Below are 22,065 nucleotides of genomic sequence, written 5' to 3'. Positions count from 1 at the left end.
GACTAGTTGTTGCAAACCGAATTGGCTGAAATTTGAGGGAAAAAACACCCCAAACCAGTTTCCTAAACCGCTACAAAGACCTTATCCAAATCACCCTTGGATTCTTGAGTTCAGTTTCCTAAACCGCTACAAAGACCTTATCCAAATCACCCTTGGATTCTTGAGTTTCCTAAATTGGTTGGACTAGTTGTTGCAAACCGAATTGGCTGAAATTTGAGGGCTGATTCTGGCATTATTTGAACACCACAAAAGCACCTTTTTCCCTCCAAAATACTGACCAGAACTCGCTCAAAATTCCAGTTTTCGGGTTGGAGTCTTTCTAGGATTCCAAATTTCAGCTTTGAGTTGTGAGTCACGTCTAGTATCGATCATCTTAGGATTGCTTTCCTACATTATTTGAGTCATTAAACAGCATCTTAATTGTGTCATATACCTGAGTTTGTTCCAGTTTGACCCCTTGCTTCATTCATTGTTTGATACGTGGTTGAACGTCGACATTGGAGCTCCTTGGACGAAATTTTCTGATTTTTTCAAGAGAGGCAAACAAAGGCCAATAAGGGTTATTTGTGAGATCATTAGAGTGGGTAATTTTGAGTGACACAAGAGAGTTGAGTGTAAACACGTAAGGGAGCGTCAAAGGCAATATACCCTTGTGTCTTTGCTAACTCTTTTTACAGGTTTACCTTAGCATGGATTCTCACCTTTTTGACAATAAACTTAACATGGAGGCCTTGACGAGTGAGTTCCAATGGAGGATGGACATGTCCCTTGAATCCCTACATGAGTGATAGACCAACTTGAGAACCATCAACAACGAAGTAACTCGGTTCATGGAGGAAGCAACAGGGATGAATCCGGTCCTATGCATGGCGGAGATGAGGAAGACCGACGGCCTAGATATGCTCACCAAGACCAAAGAAGGAACGATGATGCACTCAAAGAGATCAAAATCAAAATCCCCTCATTCCAAGGGAAATCCGATCCGGATGCCTACTTGGAGTGGGAGAAACGCATCGAGATGATCTTCGAATGTCAAGACTATAGGGAGGACCAAAAGGTAAAGCTTGCCACTCTCGAGTTCACGGATTACGCCATTATCTGGTCGGATCAAGTGCGACTTAGCCGAAGGAGATGTGGAGAACTACCTGTGACCACATGGCATGAACTTCGCAGGTTGATGAGGAAACGGTTCATTCCAAGTCACTACCACCGAGACCTTTATCAAAAACTACAAAACTTGAGTCAAGGGTCTCGAAGTGTAGATGACTATTTCAAGGAGATGGAAATAGCCATGCTACGTGCCGATGTAGTGGAGGACCGGGAAGCGACAATGGCTAGGTTCTTAACTGGGTTGAGACCCAAGATTGCAGAGGTAGTGGAGTTGCATCACTACGTGGAAATCACGGACATGGTGGACAAAGCTTCCAAAGTGGAGCGTCGCCTCAAGAGGAGGGATGCCACTCGACTCACTAGTACACCGGTTAGCTCGAATTGGAGAACATATCCGCCTACGAAGGAGAAGAAACCGATTATGGGAGCTTCGGGAAGGATACCAAGGCGGTGACTGACGCCTCTAAAGCCCATAACCATGAGATCAAGTGCTTCAAATGCCAAGGGTTTGGTCACATCGCATCTCAGTGTCCAAATCGACGAACCATGCTCTTACTTGAAAATGGAGAAGTAGTGACGGATGAAGAAGACAGCTATAAAGGAGTACCATCGTTGGGAGAGAAGGATGCCGATTCTAGTGAGGAAATACCAACGAATGAACAACTCGACTTAGTGGTTCAAAAGGTGCTAACTGCTCAAGTAAAGGAAGAAAATGGCCAACAAAGGGAAAACATCTTCTACACACGTTGTCACATAAAAGGCAAGGTGTGTAGTCTTATAATTGATCCCAGGAGTTGTACAAACGTGGCAAGTATGACACTAGTGGAGAAGGCCTCGCTTCCTACAATCAAGCATCCACATCCATATAGGCTCCAATAGTTGAACGACAGTGGAGATGTGCGAGTCACAAAGCAAGTCGAGATCCTATTCCGCATTGGTCGATACGAGGATAAAGTCCTCTATGATGTCGTGCCAATGCAAGCTACTCATGTGCTATTGGGGAGACCATGGCAATATGATGAAAGAACTAGCCACGATGGTTTCACCAATAAGTACACCTTTATGCACGACAACAGGAAAGTCACACTTGTGCCTCTCACTCCTAAACAAGTGCACGAGGACCAAGTCCGGTTGCAACAAGAACACGAGGAGCAAAGGAAATTGAAAGGAGCCGAGAAGAGTGAGGGAAAACTGGCCTTAAATGATTCGGCCCTTGAGAAGAGAACTGAGAGGAAGCAAAGCATGCTCGCAAAAGCCAGGGATGTAAAGAAAGCTTTACTTTCTTACCAACACTTGCTTATGATAGTATGTAAAGAAGTTATGCTTGCTTCTACCATATAACTACCATCATAACTACCATATAAATTTAACCACTGTATATTTTCATGATACCCCGTGTTATCTCATTGTTGCAGGAATTTGAGGATATGTTTCCTGAGGAGATCCCGGATGGACTACCTCCCATCCGTGGCATTGAGCACCAAATAAACCTCATTCCGGGCTCACCATTGCCCAATAAAGCCCCCTATCGCATGAGTCCCGAGGAAACCAAGGAACTACAAAGGCAAGTGGACGAACTGCTTAAGAAAGGTTGGGTGCATGAAAGCTAAGTCCCTGTGCCGTCCCCATCATCTTGGCGTCAAAGAAGGATGGAAGCTCACGCATGTGTGTGGATTGCAGAGCCATCAATTCGATAACGGTAAAGTATCGTCATCCTATACCTAGGTTAGATGACATGCTAGATGAACTAAATGGGGCTGTAATTTTCATGAAAATTGATTTTAAAAGTGGGTATCACCAAATCCGAATGAAGGACGGGGACGAATGGAAAACGACTTTTAAGACTACTTATGGGTTGTATAAATGGCTAGTCATGCCCTTTGGTTTATCTAACGCCCCTAATACATTCATGAGGTTAATGAATCATATTCTACGCCCTTTTCTTGATAAATTTGTGGTAGTCTATTTTGATGATATCTTAGTCTCTAGTCGAAATCTTGATACAAACAAGAGGAGCCACTGGAGCCATGATACCAACCCTTGTTCATGTCATTCATTTCCATCCAGATTTGAGGACAAATCCTGCTCAAGTGGAGGGGACTGATGTGTGCACGGACCTTAGCCCAAGTAATGACCCAGTCCGAGTTCCATTGGGCCCAGTCACACGTGCACGAGCCAAGCTCTTCAAAGAATCCCTCCAAGCCCTTGTTCGAATTGTCCAAAACCAACATGGAGTCCATAGAGATATTGAAGGCTTGAAGGATTTTAATCGAGTTATCTACACCATGACCCATGCCCATGAAGACTCAAGTGGGCCTCCAAATGAGTTGGCCGAATAGGGCCTTAGGCCTTAGTAGTTATTTAGCAATTGATTAGTGTTTAAGTAAGAGCATGGGCCGGCCCATCTTGTCCCAAGACCATGGGCCGACTTTTCCCTTTCCTAGTCCCTTTAGGGTTTCAGTCACTTTAGCCTATAAATAGGCTTGCTTTGTAAGGTTTTAGGGTAGGCGTTTTATCATAAAAATTCAGCATTGTTTTCTCTTACATTAGAGAGTTACAATTCCTTTACTTGCTTTGGCAAGGGTTTTGAGCAGTCTTGCGTTCTGTCCTAGATTGTTCTACCGACCTATTCCCCTGGAGTATTCACCTTCATCGGAGTGTCGTCTACCGTCTTGAATCATATCGTGTCGTCCGTTTGGTTCTAGACCCCGCAATTCCAAAAGTTGGACATCCTCGCTAGATCCTTGGGCAAATGTGCTACGTGTCTCGAAACGTGTTGATCGAGGAACGTATCAAATCTTGATGAACACATAGAGCATTTACGTGTTATTTTAAATGCCTTATGCCAAGCAAGTTTGTATGCTAACTTGAAAAAGTGTTCTTTTTGCACTAATCAGTTGGTCTTTCAAGGATATGTTATTAGTGCATAGGGAATACAGGTAGATAAAAGGAAGGTGAAAGCCATCCAAGAATGGCCGACACCAAAGACTGTGAGCGAAGTAAGGAGCTTCCATGGATTAGCTAGTTTTTACCGTAGGTTTGTGCGAGATTTCAGCACCATTGCCGCTCCGTTGACTGCCGTAATCAAGAAGAATGTCGCCTTTCATTGGGGAGCTGACCAAGATAAGGCATTTCAATTACTTAAACACAAACTCACGCACACACCTGTACTTTCTTTGCCTAGTTTTGACAAGATGTTTGAAATCGAATGTGATACTTCAGGTGTTGGCATTGGAGCTGTGTTAATGCAAGAGGGTAGGCCTACTTTAGCGAGAAGCTGAGTGGGGCAGCCTTGAACTACTCCACCTACGATAAGGAGCTATACTCCCTCATTAGGGCTCTCGAAACATGGCAACATTATTTGAGAGCAAGGGAGTTCGTCATTCATACTGATCACGAGTCACTCAAACACTTGAAGTCACAACAAAAGTTGAACAAAAGGCATGCCGATGGATTGCTTTTGTTGAGACTTTCCCATACATGATCAAGTATAAGACAGGTAAAATCAATGTAGTAGCTGATGCCTTGTCACGCAGGTACTCTTTACTTACCTTACTCAACACTAAGCTACTTGGTTTTGAAACCATCAAGGAGTTATATGCAAAAGATCCAGATTTTAGTGAATGCTATGCACAATGCTTACAATGTAGGTTGGATCACTTTTTTATGCATGATGGTTATTTGTTTCGAGTTGAAAAACTATGCATCCCTCAGTCTAATGGGATGTTAGTCCATGAAGCACATTCAGGTAGTCTAATGGGACACTTTGGTGCTGCAAAGACTTTGGTTGTTTTGCAGGAACACTTCTATTGGCCAAAGATGAGAAGAGATGTGGAACGTGTGGTTGGTCGATGCATTGTGTGCCACAAAGCTAAGTCTAAGACTCAACCATTCGGTTTGTATACCCCTTTACCTGTGCCTACTACACCTTGGATCGATATTTCTATGAATTTTGTACTTGGGTTGCCTAGGTCTAGGAAAGGACATGATAGCATATTTGTGGTAGTTGACAGATTTCCTAAAATGGCTCATTTCATTGCTTGTCACAAAACGGATGATGCTTCTTACATTGCTGATTTGTTCTTTCGTGGGATAGTTAGGTTACATGGCATGCCTAGAACTATTGTTTCTGACAGGGATGTTAAATTTCTTAGCTATTTCTGGAAGACATTGTGGGGAAAATTGGGTACTAAACTGTTATTCTCGACTTCAAGTCACCCACAAACGGATAGCCAAACAGAAGTTGTTAATCGCACTTTATCTACATTGTTGCGTGCCATCATTAAAAAGAACATTAAGTCTTGGGAGGAATGTCTTCCTCATGTTGAGTTTGCCTATAACCGAGCTGTGCATAGTGCTACACGTTTCTCACCTTTTGAAGTTGTATATGGTTTTAACCCGTTAACTTCTTTGGATTTGTCACCTTTGCCGTTGTCTGAGCGTGTCAATCTGGATGAAAAGAAAAGGGCAGATTTTGTGAAGGCACTACATGAGAAAGTGTGACTCAACATTGAGCAACGCACGAGTCAATATGCGAAGCCGGCAAACAAAGGAAGGCGTCAAATGATCTTTGATTGGTTGCACCTTCGCAAAGAGAGGTTTCCAGTTCAACGACAAAGCAAGCTACTCCCCTGAGGCGACGGTTCCTTCCAAGTTCTTGAGCGTGTGAACAACAATGCTTACAAGTTGAACCTCCCAGGTGAGTATGGAGCTATAAGTGCCACATTTAATGTCACTGACTTTAGTCCCTTTCTCGCAGAAGATGAATCAGATTTGAGGGCAAATCCTTTTCAAGAGGAGGGGAATGATGCGAAGGAGAACATCGAGTAGACCATACAAGTAGAACAAGTGAAGGTTTCCCTCGGCCCTGTCACTCGAGCACGCGTCAAGAAAATGAAGGAAGCACTCCAACTTCTAGTACAAGCTGCCCAAGCCCAAGTTGGGAGGCCTCGGCCCATAGAAGGCCTTGCAAGTGAGAATGAAAGACAAATCACCTTGGTAGAGGCCTTGCTCGATGAAGAGGACCTTGTTTGAAGGCCACAGCCCTTTCTGGAGTATCATGGTTAATCATATAGTTATTTAAAGTTTAAGTATTGCATTAGTAGTTATGGCCTAGATCAATAAAGCTCATGTTGAGCATAGGACCGAGTAGGAGGCCCACTACCTTTGGCCGAACTTAGCAAGGGCCACGGACCTTCCTTGGAGCCCTAAGTCCCTTTTGGATTTTCGAGCATCTAGTAGTAGTATTATGTATAGGACTATTGCTTGTATTATTTTTTTTCAGATTTGGTTTAATACAAACTTGAGAGTTCTCTCATCGGCTTCTTGTGAGCTTTTCCTGAAGTTCTTAGAATAATTCCCTAGGATCTTCATGTTGACTTATCAATCTAGAATCACACTAGATTGTGGCGTCTTCTACACTATACCAAGGTTCGTTAGCCACGTGATTAACGGCTAAGATTTCATCAACTCCAAACGTGCTCCGTCCCTCTAGATCCTGTGCGCCTGTCTCTTGCGGTTTTCGTCACAAGTTGGCGATGTTCGTATCAGTTGGTAATCAGAGCTAGTTAGAGGTATCACATTACATCAATTCTTTTTGTTGTTTTGAGCCAGTTTTTATCCATCAATTTTGGTGCTAGGTCATTAGGGTTTTGTGTCAAATCGTGGGAAGGGTTTCTTGTGAAGTCCGAATCGTTTGCTTCTTGTTAGTGTGCTGTCCGCAATTTTCCAGAATTATTCCAGTATTTTCGTGTGTTGTTTCTGCCCAAGTTTCATCCATGAGTTTGTTGGTGTTGTGTTTGAATCATTAGAGTAAAAAAAACAAAAAAAAGTCACGCACCTTATTTTGTTCTCACGTCAAGATGCTGGAATTTCGTTTTGAGTATTGCTGAAATTCTGTTTTACCTATTTCATGAGTTTTGGTTGTTGTTCTTGTAAACCTTGGATACCATAATATAATTTGGGGAAGTTCTTGAGTTCTTGAACTAAAGTTATTTCTTTGGGTTTGATTTAAAACCTTGTTTTATTTTAAAAGACTGGAAACCTTAAAAGTCTAATCAAAACCCTAGTTTCACTTGTGACTGGCCGTTTTCTCAAATTTCTCATATTTTAACCGAAACCCTAAATTCAATTTATGGAATTGTAAAACCCCTGACGTTTTTCTTAAAAATGCCCTTTTATTTGGAAATTATTCATTTATTATGGCCCTACTACCCAATCACCCCACCCCACAATAAGTGTAAATAAATATAGAAGTAAGGGTCTTTGTTGTCCGTTTCCAAGTTAGAGCGAATTAGGGTTTTCACGTTTTTCCGTAGTGTGACTATTCGGTACGGAGTGAGGATCAAATTTGGTAGGTAAGAGTGACTTTTGGATGAGGAAATATTATATGATTAGAAGTGATAATAATAAATTAGTGATTAGAAGTTAAAAACCCTAGTATACGTGATTTAAGAAAAAACGGCTCGAACCGACTGGTATCGATCACTACCGATTGAACCCACCACTTGACCACCACTTCCTTACCACCACATACCCTTGATATTTTTGCAAAATATCCCCCCCCCTCATCCTCAGCCTTATAACCGAAACATGTGGCCCAAAATGGAAGGAAAAGAAAGAGAAACTTGGATGGCTTTGGTGGTGACAAGTGTCACCTATCTATGGTTTCTTGCCCAACCTTTTGTCTTGCCTTCTTATCCCTTAATTGAGCTCATTCTTTCTCATTTTTTTTCCTGGTCAGCTGAGAGCAAGAGGAGCAAGAGAGTGAAGAGAGTTTTCCATCTTCAACCTTGAATCCAACCTTTTTATTGCCAACAAGAAAAACTAAACAGATCAATCACTAGTTGGAAGCTTGGGAAGCCTAAGGAACCAAGAATATCAAGGAGAGGTGAAGGATCATCCTAGCAAGGTCTTGCTTTGAGGTATAATGGCTGATCAACCATTTCTTTCCATTAATCATGATTAAGTTGGGTATTAATGTTAGTATAGTGCTTGTGATGCTTGTTTCAAAGAGTTTTGATGATTGGATGGATGACTTTTGAGTTAGGGTTTCTTGTGGGTTGGTGTTGTATGATGCATATATGTGGTATATGATCTTGTAAAGGTAGTAGTAGTGGTAGTTTCAAGGGAAAATATGAATTATAGCTTGAAATAACAAAAATTCCAGATTTCTAGAAATCTTAGCTTCAGTTCTGTCTGGTTCTATTTCATCATGTTAGAGACCGAATTAGGCTTAGAAAAAAACATGAAAGTTGTATAGAATGACATTTTATGGTTGCCTACAAAATTTCAGCTCAATCGGAGCAACGTAGCCTGTGAAAAGACAAAAATACCCTGACTGCCATAGGAGTAAAGTCAGTGGACAGCTTTGACAATACACTAAGTTGGTTGCATTTGTTCACCTTGATACGTACTGAACTAGTTTCTAGCCAAAACATGAAAGTTTTTGTACTATGTCTTAGCTTTCCAAGGCCTCCAAGAACATCTTAATCTGACTTTGGTAACTTGAGATATGGCCATTTGAAGGTAGTGCGGTTAACTGGTCTATTAGTTGGAATTTGGTTCTGTGAATTGGGGATTTGACTGGGTTACACTGGAAATTAGACTAAGTCATCTTCACCAAAGTTGTAGCTCTCTTCCTTAGCTTCGAAACGGTACAAGTTGCACCTCAATCCGATATGCGTAGCCTCGGTTGTGTCCGTTACGCAAAAACATGTCAAATCTGCCTTTTGCTAAACTTCATTTCCGCACATGTCGTTAGCTTGATTTTGTATCTGTATGACCTTGAGCCTGTTGAACGGCTATTGAAATGAGATTATTTTGTATGTAACTTTGAGTTTGTTTGAGGAAAATAGTGAAGCCATAAATGGCTGGAAAATGGGTAAACACAAGGGGCATGCCGCCAAATTTTCACGAGAAAGATAAACTAGCCTTTGGAGTTCTAGTTCTGTATTTTGCAAATTTAACTTGGATGCACTGAAAAATGGGTTGAGGTATCTTCATGGAAGTTGTAACCTTTTGTCTAAGGTTCGAGACACCATCTAGTACATTTTGATCCGATAACCACAGCTCCAGTTATGGGCAAAATCGTGTAACTCGTTTTGTACCATTTTCATTTTCATGGACGCGCACGTGCATTTCTCAACCGTTTTTGCCGTTTTGGACCGTTTAGGTCTACTTTTGGTATTTTATTACCATTTCGGCCGTTTCGGCCAATTTTGACATTTTTTTGGGCTTAACGTCATTTTGACCGTTTTTGATTATTTTTTTATCGTTTTCGACCGTATTTGATCGTTTAAGTTATAAACTGCTATTATATGGCCGTTTCATTTATGTGTTTATATAATCTGTCAATACAGATTGTGAGGCTTTTGACGGTGACAGTCAAGCTCAGTGAATTGTATCGTTTTTCGTGCCAAGCTTTATCAAGTGAGTAATTGGGTTGTTATTGATGTGAAATTGTTAAAGTACTTTGTATATGTTAAATGGGTACTTAGGCAAGGGTGTACTTTATCTCACTCGACCTAAACCCATCCTTCGTTTTGATTTCATATTTGAGAATACATGCCTTATGTTAAGTAACACCCTTTTGTTGTGTGCTAATGGGGGTGATTACATGACTTGTGTGAGGCCCCAATCAGTTCGTAAGTTGATATTAGGGTTATTCATTATTTCGGTGTGGTGAAGTTAGGGTTAGGGCTAAGGAGGAAACCCTAATCTCGGTTAAGATTGAGAACCCTAGTTTATGTATTAGTTTGAAATGGTTAGCAAACTCTAGATTAGCAAACCTCTAGTGTTACAATTTATTAGAAAGCTTAAGTGGAGTTTTATTTATCGCCCGCCTTTTTCTACATTTTCTTTATTAGAAAATTCCCCAGATAATTTTTATTGAGTAAATATAGTTTTTAGATGATTTTTCTAGTATCGGTTAGTTTTTGAGAAATTAAGAACATATATCGGACGTGGGACCCACTAGCGCGGAAAGTTCGGTAAAATTCGGCCAATTAGGTTAAGTTTTGGATACTGGGTTTAATTTACCGGGTGTTATGAGATAATTAAAGGTTGTTATCTGGATGAGAGTGGAGAGAGACAAAAGGATATGTATGTATTAAATAGGGTGACAAGTGTCACCATATGATTAATCCTTACAATTTTGACTACTATTCACCTTTTTACTAATTGACCAAATAAACCCAAAAAAAAAATTACCAAAATCATCTTCATTTTTAGCTCCTTATAGCCGGCCACTCTCCAAGGAGAAAGAAGAAAAACCTCTTCACTTTCTTAGCTTCAATCTTGCTCAATCTTCGATTTCAACCGATTAAATTCGAAAACTCTCCATAAAAATCCTTCTCTTAGTAGTTGTGAGGTGACTAGTGAAGTTGTTCGGAAGCTTAAGGTGCTAAGTGGTCTCTTTTCTTGTGTTGATAAGGTGAGTGACTATGGAAACCCTCTCTTCTATCTAATGATGTTTAATTAATGACTTGTGGTTGTTGTAAGTGTGATTTGGTGGATTATTTCTTGATTTTAGTTAAGATTGGTGAAGTTTTCTATTTATTTGGGATTTTTCTGTTTGCATATGATTAATATTATGTGGTCATGTATGATGGTTGGAAATGATTGAGAATGAAGCTAGTTGGTGTGAATGGTAGTTAATTGCAGCAAATTTCTGGTTTGGAAGATAAATTAGCAAGTTAGGGTTTCAAAGTTCTACTTTCTGCCTGGCACTGTTTATCATAGTTAGAGGCTGAATTAGCCTTTGGTTAAAACATAAAAGTTGTAGGGAATGATGTTTTAGAGATGCTTGCAAAATTTCAGGTCAATCAGAGTACCGTAACTTGATAAAAGACAGAATTACCCTTGCTATCCTGTTTTTACCCGAACTTGAGAACTGCGACTGTAATTGGTGAATTTGGTTGGGAATGCTTAAGAATTTGTTGTTGAGGTCTTCTGATGAATTGTACCCCTATTTCTTAGCTTTCGGATGGCTTTGGAATCACTTGGTTTGGACTTAGGTAGCCTGACTTATGATGTTTGAACCAGAATGCGGTTTGTGAGCCTGTTTTTACGGTTCTGGGGTAGTATATGGCAATTTTGACCTGGTTGCAATAGAAACTGGACTGAGTAGCCTTCTTCAACATTGTAGCCTCTTAAGTCCTGAATATATCTACAAAATTTCAGGTCAAACGGATCTGTGTAGCTCGAGTTATGACCAAAACACTCGCACCTGTTTTGTACCCTGAAATTGTGTACGTTTTGAATTTCAGCTTCTGACCGTCCATTTTTCTGTTTTGATACCGTATGATCTGGGTGTCAACTCTTTCATAAGAAATGTAGATCTTGGTTTTGGCTTCGAAACGGTATGAAGTGCATCGAAATCCGAGTTCCGTAGCTCCTGTTATGACCAAAACAAGATCGATCGTCAGAACTGCCTTGAATCTGGACAGTTCTGACGGGTACTTTGGCACTCAATTTTCGTTCTGTTCTGAGTGGATTCAGGTCTTGGCCAAAACATCAAAGTTTTAACCTTATGTCTCAGATTTCTATTGCCTTTGGAATTTCCTGATTTAGATTTGTGAGCTGGGAGTTATGGTCCAGTAAACATACCCTGTTCGTTACTCTAGAGTGCGAATTCCTGGAACGGTTTTCTGTACTTTCGACCTATTTCCGTTTAGATCCGGATTGAGGTGTCTTCATGAAAACTGTAACCCTTCCTCTTAGCTTCACAACGGTACCTCATGTACCTTGATCCGACACTCGTAGCTTCAATTAGGCTCAAAACAGTTTTGACGGCAAAGCGATTAGGTTACCATTTCCATTTCCGTATGCCGTTTCCGCACTCGTATGTGCCGATTTTGCCGTTTTGCTTGTTTTAGGCATGTTAGTAGCCGTTTATGATATTATGTGACGCAATCTTCTATTTCAGACGGTGGTGAGCTAGGTGGAGCCGGTGGGGCCTACTAGCTACTCCTCGCGGCACAAATTTCGAACTTTTGCTCTTTTGTTCGTTGAGTAAGTATTCAGGCCGCTCTTATGTGTTAGTTGCTTATGTGTTTCGATATGTATGAAAAGGGTACCTAGGCGAGGGTGTACTTTATCGCACTCGACCTAAACCCTAATTTACGCACATATTTGTACATGGTATATGTATATGAATCATTTTGGAACTAAACCCCTTGAGCTTGTGGCTCGGGGTGACTTTTGAGTAAATTTTGTGAAGTTTGTGAGTTTGGGGCCCGATCTCATGACCTAGATGGACTATTCGAGCCGGTTAGGGCTTGGTCGGAGTCAGTCCAACCTGGTTTGAGGTCACCAAGTTTGTGAATCCGGTTCACCGATTATGTTGACCAAGTTTGTGACCCGAGCTTGTGAACCAAGCTCAATTTCGTTCGCTCGAGCAAGTTTGTGAGGTGTCTGGCCAGAGAGGGTGATAAGGTGTACGGTGGGAGTACAAGTGAAGTTCTACGGACCATTATTTGTGGTCGGCAGGAAGACACACATGGCAAACGATCTGGCTTTGGAGCCACCTGTATCCTTATTATGTGATGTTACTTTTCTACTTTTGCTTTACTCTTACCATGTAACTGTTGTTACGTGAAATTTACGCTTTTGCCCCTGTTTACTTACTAAGCATATAGCTTACCCCTTTCCTTTTGTTTTCCTTAGCAGGGGCCGACGCGGGGACTTTTGACACATACACTAGTATAGTTAGGTTTGCTTGTAATAGTTGGACAATTAGGATGTTTGTTTTTGTTGTGGTGGTTTGTATAAGGACCCTCCTTAGGGTCTAATCTTTGGTTTTGGTTATAATTATAAGGATGTAATAGTATGAGCAGGTACTTTTGAAGAATGTAATTAGAACACTTTTGGGGTTTGTATATATTGTATATAGTGCTCTTTCGATTTACCTAGTTTTATTACTTTAGGTTTTGAGTCTTGGCGCGAGCTAGGCAGGCGGCCCGCCGATACCCTTGGGTTCGCCCTTGGGAGAAGTGGGGTCGTCACAACTTGAGTATCGCCCTTTTGCTGTGTGATGATGGGGGTGATTACATGACTTGAATTAAACCCCATTTGCTGTGTGCTGTTTGGGGTAAGTACTTTGTTGGGTACTTTGTTTGTTGAGAGATACCATCTATTGAGAGATCGGATATCTCAGGGCTTGGTTCCAGCCCGGTTCCAAGGGTTAGATGAACTATTCGAGCCAGCTGGGGCTTGGTCGAAGATAGTTCCATGCTAAACTTGGGATTTAGTTCCTTGTTAAAGCTTTGACGAAAGCTAAGTTATTTTGTTTCGCTCGAGCTGTTGTGTGCTGTTGACTGGCCAGCGGGGGTTGATAAGGTGAACTAGGAAAGTTAAGTGGAGTCTACGGACCACGAGTACTTTGGTTGACGGAGTGTCAACAGGCGTTTAAGTTTGGGGAATTGAACTGGTTTTGGAGCCACCTGTATCCTACCATTGTGTTGTTACCTTTTTGTTATTGATGTGAAATAACCTGATTACTTGTTATTTGGATGTGAGTTTACATTTATACCCCTGATTATTCACTAAGCATATAGCTTACCCCATTCCATTTGTTTTCCTTAGCAGGGGGCCGACGCGGGGATTGCTCGGGAAGGTGTTTAGTCTTTTGATTAGATAATAGTTGAATTTATCCTTGTTATAAGTTGACTAGTAAGATGTATATAGTTATCGTGGTGGTTGTAGTTATCAGCTTTTCTAGGGTTTACTTTCTGATACTCGTGGTATGTATGACTTGATGTACCAGTTTATGCAACCTTTGAAGCTATAATAGAGTACATAGAACTTACTTTTGGCGTGAACTTTATTTTCTAGTTTTAGAGTATTGAGTCATGGCGTGAGTTGGGCAGGCGACCCGCCGAACCCTGAGGTACGCCCTAGGGGGAGGTGGGGCCGTCACACTCAGTCCAAACGTTCAACAAGTAATCCGAACTAACATTACATTTAAATTCAATAAAAGGATACGGGCGGCTCTCAAAAGCCCTTTTCCCTCGCTTGCCGTACTTGATCTCGCCTCGTTGACCCTCCGTCAACGCTTAAGGAGTAACCAATACCGTAGACTCCACCTTTTAACCGATTCCTTCCACCTCACATACCCCTATCGGGCCTGAACTCCTTTCAGTGTACAATGGTAATACTCGAGTATACCGGAATCAAGGGTCTCATACCCAATGATTCCATAGAAACAGTCCCCACGGCTTATCAATCTCCTCGACTATGCCCTTGCTGGCTCGAGTCAATCGACCGCCAATGGGGTTGAGCTCAAAATAAACAGTAAGAGTCGCTGGATACACGTCCAAACGACACCAGTTCAGGTACATTCAAGGACATTCAATTGATACTGCAACAGTCACATAAACCAGTCATATAAGCCATTGAGTATAAGAGTGATAAAGTACACCCTTAACTCAACCAAGCTCATCAGTACACACAAGTATTCAAGCCATAGATTTCAAGTATAGCGAAGCCATGAAGTAACAAATATGTGAGTAATACACTCACCAATCAAGCAAGGAAAAGATTTCACAGATTGCGGTCCAACGAGCACCTAGCGTCACCGGCATGCCCTAAAACATACAAGTAAACACAATGAGACTCGAATACGAGTCATAAACCGAATCTACATACTACTATAGTAAGACCATATAGAACGTATAAGTGTAAAAATCAAACTAGGGCATGTGCGGAAATGAAGTTTAGGTTGGAAAACAAAAGGCAGATTTGATGTTGCTTAGCGGAATGAACACAACTGAAGCTACACTTATCAGATTAAGGTGTAATTTACACCGTTTCGAAGCTAAGGAAAACGGCTACAACTTTACTGAAGACCACTCAGTCCAGTTCGTAGTGTAGCTAGGTCAAAATTTCAGTGTACCAAACCAGAATCGCATAAACAGGTTAGCGAACCGCATTCTGGTTAAATGACCATAACTCAGGCTACCGAAGTCCAATTGGGGCGTTGGAAAGCTGAGACACAGCACTACAACTTTTGTGTTTTGAACAAAGGTTAAATCAGTACGCATCAAGCTAAACAGACACGGACAGATCGGGTGAAATGTCAACCCTGTTCACCGAACTCTACCTACAGCAGTCTGGGTATTTCTGCCTTTTCTCAGGCTACCGAGCTCAGATTGGGCTGAAATTTTACAGGCAACTATAAAACATTATTTCTACAACTTTTATATTTTAACCCAAGGCTAATTCGGCCTTATTCCTATCCAAACAGTACCGGGCAGAATGGGGTTAATTGAAACCCTAATGTGGAATTTTCCGCACAAAGTGGAAATTTTCCGCAATTAGCTACAATTTACGCACTATGGCTTCATTCTAGACTATCCTAAGCCATCATCCATGACCACACAATACTAAACATATAAAAACAGAAAAAATCAAGAATAAATATAAAATTCACCAATCTCAACCAAAAGTCATGAAATAATACCTAAAACCATCTCTTTTACTCACACAAGCCACTAATTTAACATTACTAAGAACAAAAGAGAGGTTCCTTAATTACTCACCTTGCAACTCAAGAAAGGAACCAACTTAACACCTCTTGCTTCCAAACCACTTCACAATCAACCCCACTACTACTCAACTAAAGGTTTTTATGGAGAAATTGGAAGTTTAAACGGTTGATTTGCTAGATTGAGCAAGATTGAGGCAAGAAAGTTGAGAGATTTTCCCTTTCTTTTTCTTCTTGAGAGGCCGGCCAAAGGAGTGAAGAAAATGAAGCTTTCTTGGTCAATTTTTGTTTAATTGGTAAAGTGGTGAATAGTGGTCAAAATCAAGATCAACTCACCAAGTGACACTTGTCACTCTCATTAAATGCAAAGTTATCCTTTTGTCTCTCCCACACTAATCCATTTGGAAACTTCTAATTATCTCTTAACACCCGGTAAAATAATCCCGGTATACAGAACTTAACCTAACTGGCCGAATTTTTCCGAACTTTCCGCACTAGCGGGTCCCACTTCCGGTATACGCTCTTAATTTCTCAAAAACTAACCGATACTAGAAAAATAATTTAAAAAACTATATTTACTCATAAAAATTATCTAGAAAATTTTTCTAATAAAGAAAATGTAGAAAAGCATGCATTTAAATAGAATAAACCCTAGAAAATGAAAAAATTTACGGGTTCTCACACCCTCTCCCCCTTAGAAGAATTTCTCACCTTGACTCACGAAAAGTTCAGGGTATTTCTTTTGCATTTCTTCTTCCACCTCCCAGGTAGCTTCCTCTGCCCCATGATTTTTCCATAATATCTTTACCAAAGGAATCTGCTTGTTTCTCAGCTCCTTCACTTTTCGATCTAGCAACTGTATCGGTTTCTCTTCATAAGTGAGCGATTCATCTATTTCGATTTCCTCTAGCTGTAAGATATGAGGTCGGGATAGTACTTCTTAAGCATCGAGACGTGGAAGACGTCGTGAATTTTGGATAGACTGGACGGTAGTTCCAGGCGATACGCTACCTTACCAACCCTTTGGAGAATCTTGAAAGGTCCAACGAACCTCGGTTGGAGCTTCTTTCCTCTACCTGCTGTGATGCTCCGTAATGGTGTGACCTTGAGGAAAACACGGTCTGCAGCTTCAAACTCTAAGTCTTTTCTTCGATTATCCACGTAGCTCTTTTGTCGACTTTGAGCTGTTTGGAGTCTTTGTCATATTAACTTGACCTTTTCTCGTGCCTCCTCCATCCATGGAATAGTTGCTGGATCTAGCACCTTCCTCTCGCCGACTTCATCCCAATAGATCGGTGACCGACATTTCCGTCCATATAGTGCCTCATATGGAGCCATTTGAATTGACGAATGGTAGCTGTTATTGTACGCAAACTCTACTAAGGTCATGTGTTGACCCCAGTTACCTCCAAAATCCAGAATGCAGGTCCGTAACATGTCCTCGAGAGTTTGGATTGTTCGCTCCGATTGTCCATCCGTCTGAGGGTGATAGGTGGTGCTTAAGTTGAGTTTAGTCCCCAGAGTCTCTTGGAATTTCGGCCAAAATCAAGATACGAAACGGGGATCTCGGTCTGAAATGATGCTCACAGGAACGCCATGTAGCCTTACGATCTCATCCATGTACACCTGAGCCAACTTCTCCATGGAGTATTTCATGTTTACCGGCAAGAAATGGGCCGATTTGGTTAATCGATCGACGATCACCCAAACGGCATCGTGTCCTCGTTGCGTTCGCGGCAAACCTGAAACGAAGTCCATTGTGATGTTTTCCCACTTCCACTCGGGTATTTCAAGGGGTTGTAACAAACTCGATGGTTTTTGATACTCCGCCTTAACCTGTTGGCAAACGAGACATTTTTGCATGTACAGAGCGATTTCCTTCTTCATGTTATCCCACCAATATGTTCCTTTTAGGTCCTGGTACATCTTGCTACTGTGACGACCCCACTTTCCCCTAAGGCGAACCAGAGGGTTGGCGGGCCGTCTGCCTAGCTCTCGCCAGGACTCACACAAGCAATCTAGCCCAAATCCTTCCGAAGAATAAACTAAATCCTCATTTAACTTCAAAGATAACAACATTTATAAGATAGCCAATCGACGGCTCTTAAACACTTCGTGCGTTACTTACAAGGATTAAAGCCATACCACACAAATACGTACATACAAGCCGGATACCAGACTTAGGGTTACACTTTTCCAGCTTCAAGTGGCAACCAAAAATAAAAGGTACAGTGCTTAACGTAGAATTCATTACAAACCGAAATTTAAATTCAAGTTGTTCAAGTACATTCATAGGAAATATAAGCTGCTCAAATGCTTTCAAACTTCCCATCCTGTAAGGAAAACAAATAAACGTGGAGTGAGCTAAAGCTCAGTGGTGCCCAGACATGCAATCATATAAACGAATAGCAAATAATAGCTTCAAACTTATATTCACAAGTAGGAAAGCGTATAACAGCACAGGGTAGGATACATGGGCTCTCAGGAGCCATTTTCCTTGCGCTTGATCAAAATTACCCGCAGTTGACCCTCCATCAACTTTCACCATCTAAAGTCCATGGAGATTCATTATTTTTTTTTATATATATAGACTAGTCGAGGGATTCACCCAACGACGTTGCGTCCAGCATGAGGTTAGTATAGACTAGTCGAGGGATTCACCCAGCGACGTGGCGTCCAGCATGAGGTTATTATAGACTAGTCGAGGGATTCACCCAGCGACGTGGCGTCCAGCATGAAGATAGTGCAAGCAGGATATTCATGAAAATATTTCAAGCAAGTCACCACTCGAAAGAGCTAGTGCGATAAAGTACACACTGCCCACTTCGATGGATCAGAAAACCATTTTTCCAATTATCACATATCAAATCAAGAAAGCACTTTAATCAAGTAGGCATAGAACAAGCAGGGACACTCACCAAGAGTGGAGTTCAGATATCAAGTTGGGAATCGAATTCTGCGTCCTCGCAATACCCTAGAATACCAAATTTTGAAACTATAAGTTTCTATTCAGATTTCAAGCTTATACACATCGAGGTTTATCTAATATATTACTAGTTTTCTTTCCCATAGTAAATTCAAGAATCTACTTAGGTTGAAGCTTGACAAAAGTAGTAGAAATGTTTCTTATAGTTTTCCTTGAGATATTTTTCCTTAGAAAAGGGTAACTAGTATTATTTTCTTGAAACAATTCGACCATCCACTTAGGATTGAAATTTAGTAAAAGTAGGAAATGTTTTATATGGCTTTCCTTAAAAATATTTTTCTCTATACGAGTGCGGCTAGTACTATTTTATTTAGAATAAGTTTAGCCGAGGAAGTTTTCAGCTATTTTTAGTTAAAGCCACTAAAATCTTGTATTTTGGAAATTTTCCTCTAGACAATTAGCCAGGGACAATTTTAAGGAAAGAAAAGGAAATAGATCAAGACTTAGGGTTTTAAAACTAGTGAAATCATTTTCTAAAAGTAATAAGGCTAGTTTACGCTTAAAAGAGAGATATCGAGTTGGCAAGGTTTAGAAAATCCCTACACGAAATTTCTAACTTTAACATACAATACTAGGTTTTATCAATTAAGGCTAAGCGTAAAATATCTAGATAGTTGCTTAAACATTCACTGATTTGTGGGGTCGACACGAAATTTCACAAGTTCGATCCCATATCGAATTCACGTTACAACTTAAATTTTCTAGCAAATCAAGATCACATCTCAAAAGCAAGTCGCTAGGGCTTCTTCAATCATTAGCCCTAGATTTCAACAAAGTCAATTTCATTTGAACAAAAATAGATAACCAAGGCTTCGTCAATCATTAGCACTTGGTGTTTGGCAAGTTCATATCACATCGAAATAAACATATTAGCTCCAAACAAGTCCAGCAGTTCAATTTCACCACACTTAAACACTTATATAAAATTATTCAAATGGCTAAGGCTCCATCAATCATTGCCTTTGACAATCCTCAATCACATCCAACCACAATTTAAATCAGGAATTCAATTCACAAACAAGCTAATTGTTTGATCCAAGTCAAGGTTTCAATTTCATGAAGGGCAGGACATTTCAGCAGGACAGCCTCCTTTGAGGAGTCACGAACAGCAGTACGCATGGAGAAAAAAATATGAAATTTCTACAGAACACAGGCCCATGAATCTAGTTTCAGATGCCACTGACGGCACCTCAATCGGATTTTCCTACACCAAGATATGCATTTTGCCTAGACTGGTCAGTGAAATCCGAAAATCTGGAAACTCTTGTTCACTTGCGAAAAGCTCATTTTTCTCTTTTAAAAACCATAAGACTTTTATTCAAACCATCCATATATCTCTTATGGAATTCTAACACCACATTTTCCAGGCATTTTCAACCATTATGTTTTCAAAGAAAATTTCACAATCAAGCTGGAAATTCTAACTCAAACTTTGGCAACCACAAGGAAAATTTCCAGCATTTGTATACCCACATTTTTGGTTAAATCTTTCGAGATATCAAATGTTTCATTGCTAAACAGCTTTCACAGCTTAACGTGTACATTTTGTCATGCATTTCGAGCTCATAATACCCCAAGGAAAAATTCCAGGATCCACTTAAAAAGAATTCAGTTCAACCTTTCGGTCATTAAAATTTTCAGCACTTCGTTGTTGATAAATTCAAAATTTCCTTGGCTAAGACATGCTTTTTAGATTCTCAAATTCATCACGTGAACCTTTGGCTAACTAATTAGCATTTCTGGTTCAAAATCGAATTTGAATAACAGGTTTAAGCATCCCAAAAATTCCAGAAATCTGTCCAGCAAGCTACGGATGAATCATGCATGAAGAAACTTTCTGTTTTCACTTTATTTTCTCGGTTAAAACAGGCTTTTAGGTACTCCATTAGGACATGCAAACACGTAGCTAGCTAGTGAAGATTTCCATATCAAATCCAGATTCAAACAACAATTATACTCATCTAAAACGAATCCAGAAATTCTGTTTAGCTTGACCTCAGCCGATCATACGTGTAGCAGATTTCTAGTTCATTTTATTTTTCTGATTTAGACCCATTAATTTGCTACGTACTGATGCGGTGGAGCACGAGGCCCAAAGTGTACAAGTAGACCCTGTGAAGGTGCCCCAAGGCACAGTGACACGAGCACGAGCTAAGAGATTCAAGGAGTCCCTCCAAGCCTTGGTACGTGCTATCCAAAACCAAGAGAAACCGAGCATTGAAGGGATTGAGTTGGAATATCCTTGCACGACTACTAAAATGCTGCTTACAATTGTAAGCCATGTGTGGGAGGAAAATTCCTTTGCACTACTAACCGTTTTGCAGGTCACATAGTCATGGCCACTAGAGTTGCATCTTGCTCATACAATCAAGAATTCATGGAGACCGAACCTTTCAAGAGGAGAGGTCCCAAGCGAAGTACCTCCAAGTACTTTAGCCCCATGCAATCCAGTTCACAATGTGGGTATCATTCACTCCGGGAGGAGATGCAACGCCACCGTGCTTTGTGTGTGTATGAAAGGTATAAACAAGATTGTGATGAGTATGAGAAGGAGCAAAGCAGTTTGCGTAGAGCATCTAAATCAAGGTCAACTTCAAGCAAACAAGGTTCATCTAAGAAGTGTCTTGACAATCAAGACGAAGGGCTCGAGAATTTTCGAATTGAGTCAAAGCTTCGTGAATCAATGGATAAATTCGAACGTCGGACTGAAGCATTGATTGATGATATGATGGAAAGACTTAGCCAAGTGCTGGATTCACACCTGGAGCAACTTAACCATGTGCCAACCGGTGGTAATAAAGGGAAAATTCATCCTAGTCCCTCGTTGATTGAAGAGCCAAATATGAATGAGTTACAACTGAGCCATGAACATGAGCTAGACAATGAAAATCAAACCTCATGTACAATGCGTGAGCAATGGTCCGAGAAGAATGGAGTGGAAAAAGACAAGAATAATTTGGCCTTAGTGAAGAGTAAAAAGGAGGAGTTGGCCGTGTTTACAAAGGCTGAAAGTGTGACCATTTTGTTTGCTAACCGGCTAACATGTGTTTTGTTTAGTACCTCTTCTTTTGTTCAAGTTACACAAAGTCAAGTAGAGTTGATCATGGCATGTTCCATCCCGAAGTCACTTGGACACTTTGCGAGTTTCCATGGAGTTGGCCTTCTAGGAACTAAATCTCTTTGGTATCAATTCATGGAACAATGTCCATTCAAATCTGTCCGCACCATTGGAGGGTTCGTTCGAGCTCATCTTAAAAAAGAAATTCCAGAATCTACTTCTTGTTCTTTACCTATGTGTCAAGGACTAGCACTGGAATCTCAAGTTGAATCAATTGGTGGAAGGAATATCGAAGTGTCAAAGGGAGTTTTCTCATTTAAATCTCGTTCTACACCTTCTTACCATCTAGCTAATAATATCCCATTAGTCCTTTACCCGATTTCTGAATTGCTCCAAGTTGAAGGTTATTTTGTTTTCATAGGTTGT

General features: G+C 40.7%; 1 protein-coding gene and 1 long non-coding RNA gene across 2 annotated transcripts; one reads left to right on the top strand and one right to left on the bottom strand.

The window, feature by feature from the left end:
* The first annotated feature begins 1,656 nt into the window (after positions 1–1,656).
* LOC140005579 (uncharacterized) lies at positions 1,657–2,720 on the top strand. The gene is made up of 3 exons (XM_072046584.1): positions 1,657–1,875; positions 1,990–2,415; positions 2,526–2,720. The coding sequence occupies exons 1-3, from the start codon at positions 1,657–1,659 to the stop codon at positions 2,718–2,720; spliced, it is 840 nt and encodes a 279-aa protein (XP_071902685.1).
* Positions 2,721–17,651: 14,931 nt separating this feature from the next.
* On the bottom strand, positions 17,652–18,562 carry LOC113743044 (uncharacterized). The gene is made up of 2 exons (XR_003460949.2): positions 18,514–18,562; positions 17,652–17,928 (listed from the first exon to the last, which is right to left on the bottom strand). It is a non-coding gene; the product is annotated as an uncharacterized lncRNA (long non-coding RNA).
* Positions 18,563–22,065: the final 3,503 nt, after the last annotated feature.

This window comes from Coffea arabica, chromosome 4e (assembly GCF_036785885.1).
Source record: "Coffea arabica cultivar ET-39 chromosome 4e, Coffea Arabica ET-39 HiFi, whole genome shotgun sequence".
Classification (NCBI taxonomy): Eukaryota; Viridiplantae; Streptophyta; class Magnoliopsida; order Gentianales; family Rubiaceae; genus Coffea; species Coffea arabica.
Note: the sequence above shows the minus strand (reverse complement) of the source record. Positions and strands in the feature narration are given on the sequence as shown.

Bases quoted from the DNA above. Each gene is read 5' to 3' on its own strand.
- LOC140005579 (XM_072046584.1), top strand. From the start codon at position 1,657: ATGCTCTTACTTGAAAATGGAGAAGTAGTGACGGATGAAGAAGACAGC. The intron at 1,876-1,989 runs GTGTGTAGTCTT...AGGCTCCAATAG, and splicing joins GTTGTCACATAAAAGGCAAG to TTGAACGACAGTGGAGATGT. The intron at 2,416-2,525 runs GTATGTAAAGAA...TCATTGTTGCAG, and splicing joins ACCAACACTTGCTTATGATA to GAATTTGAGGATATGTTTCC.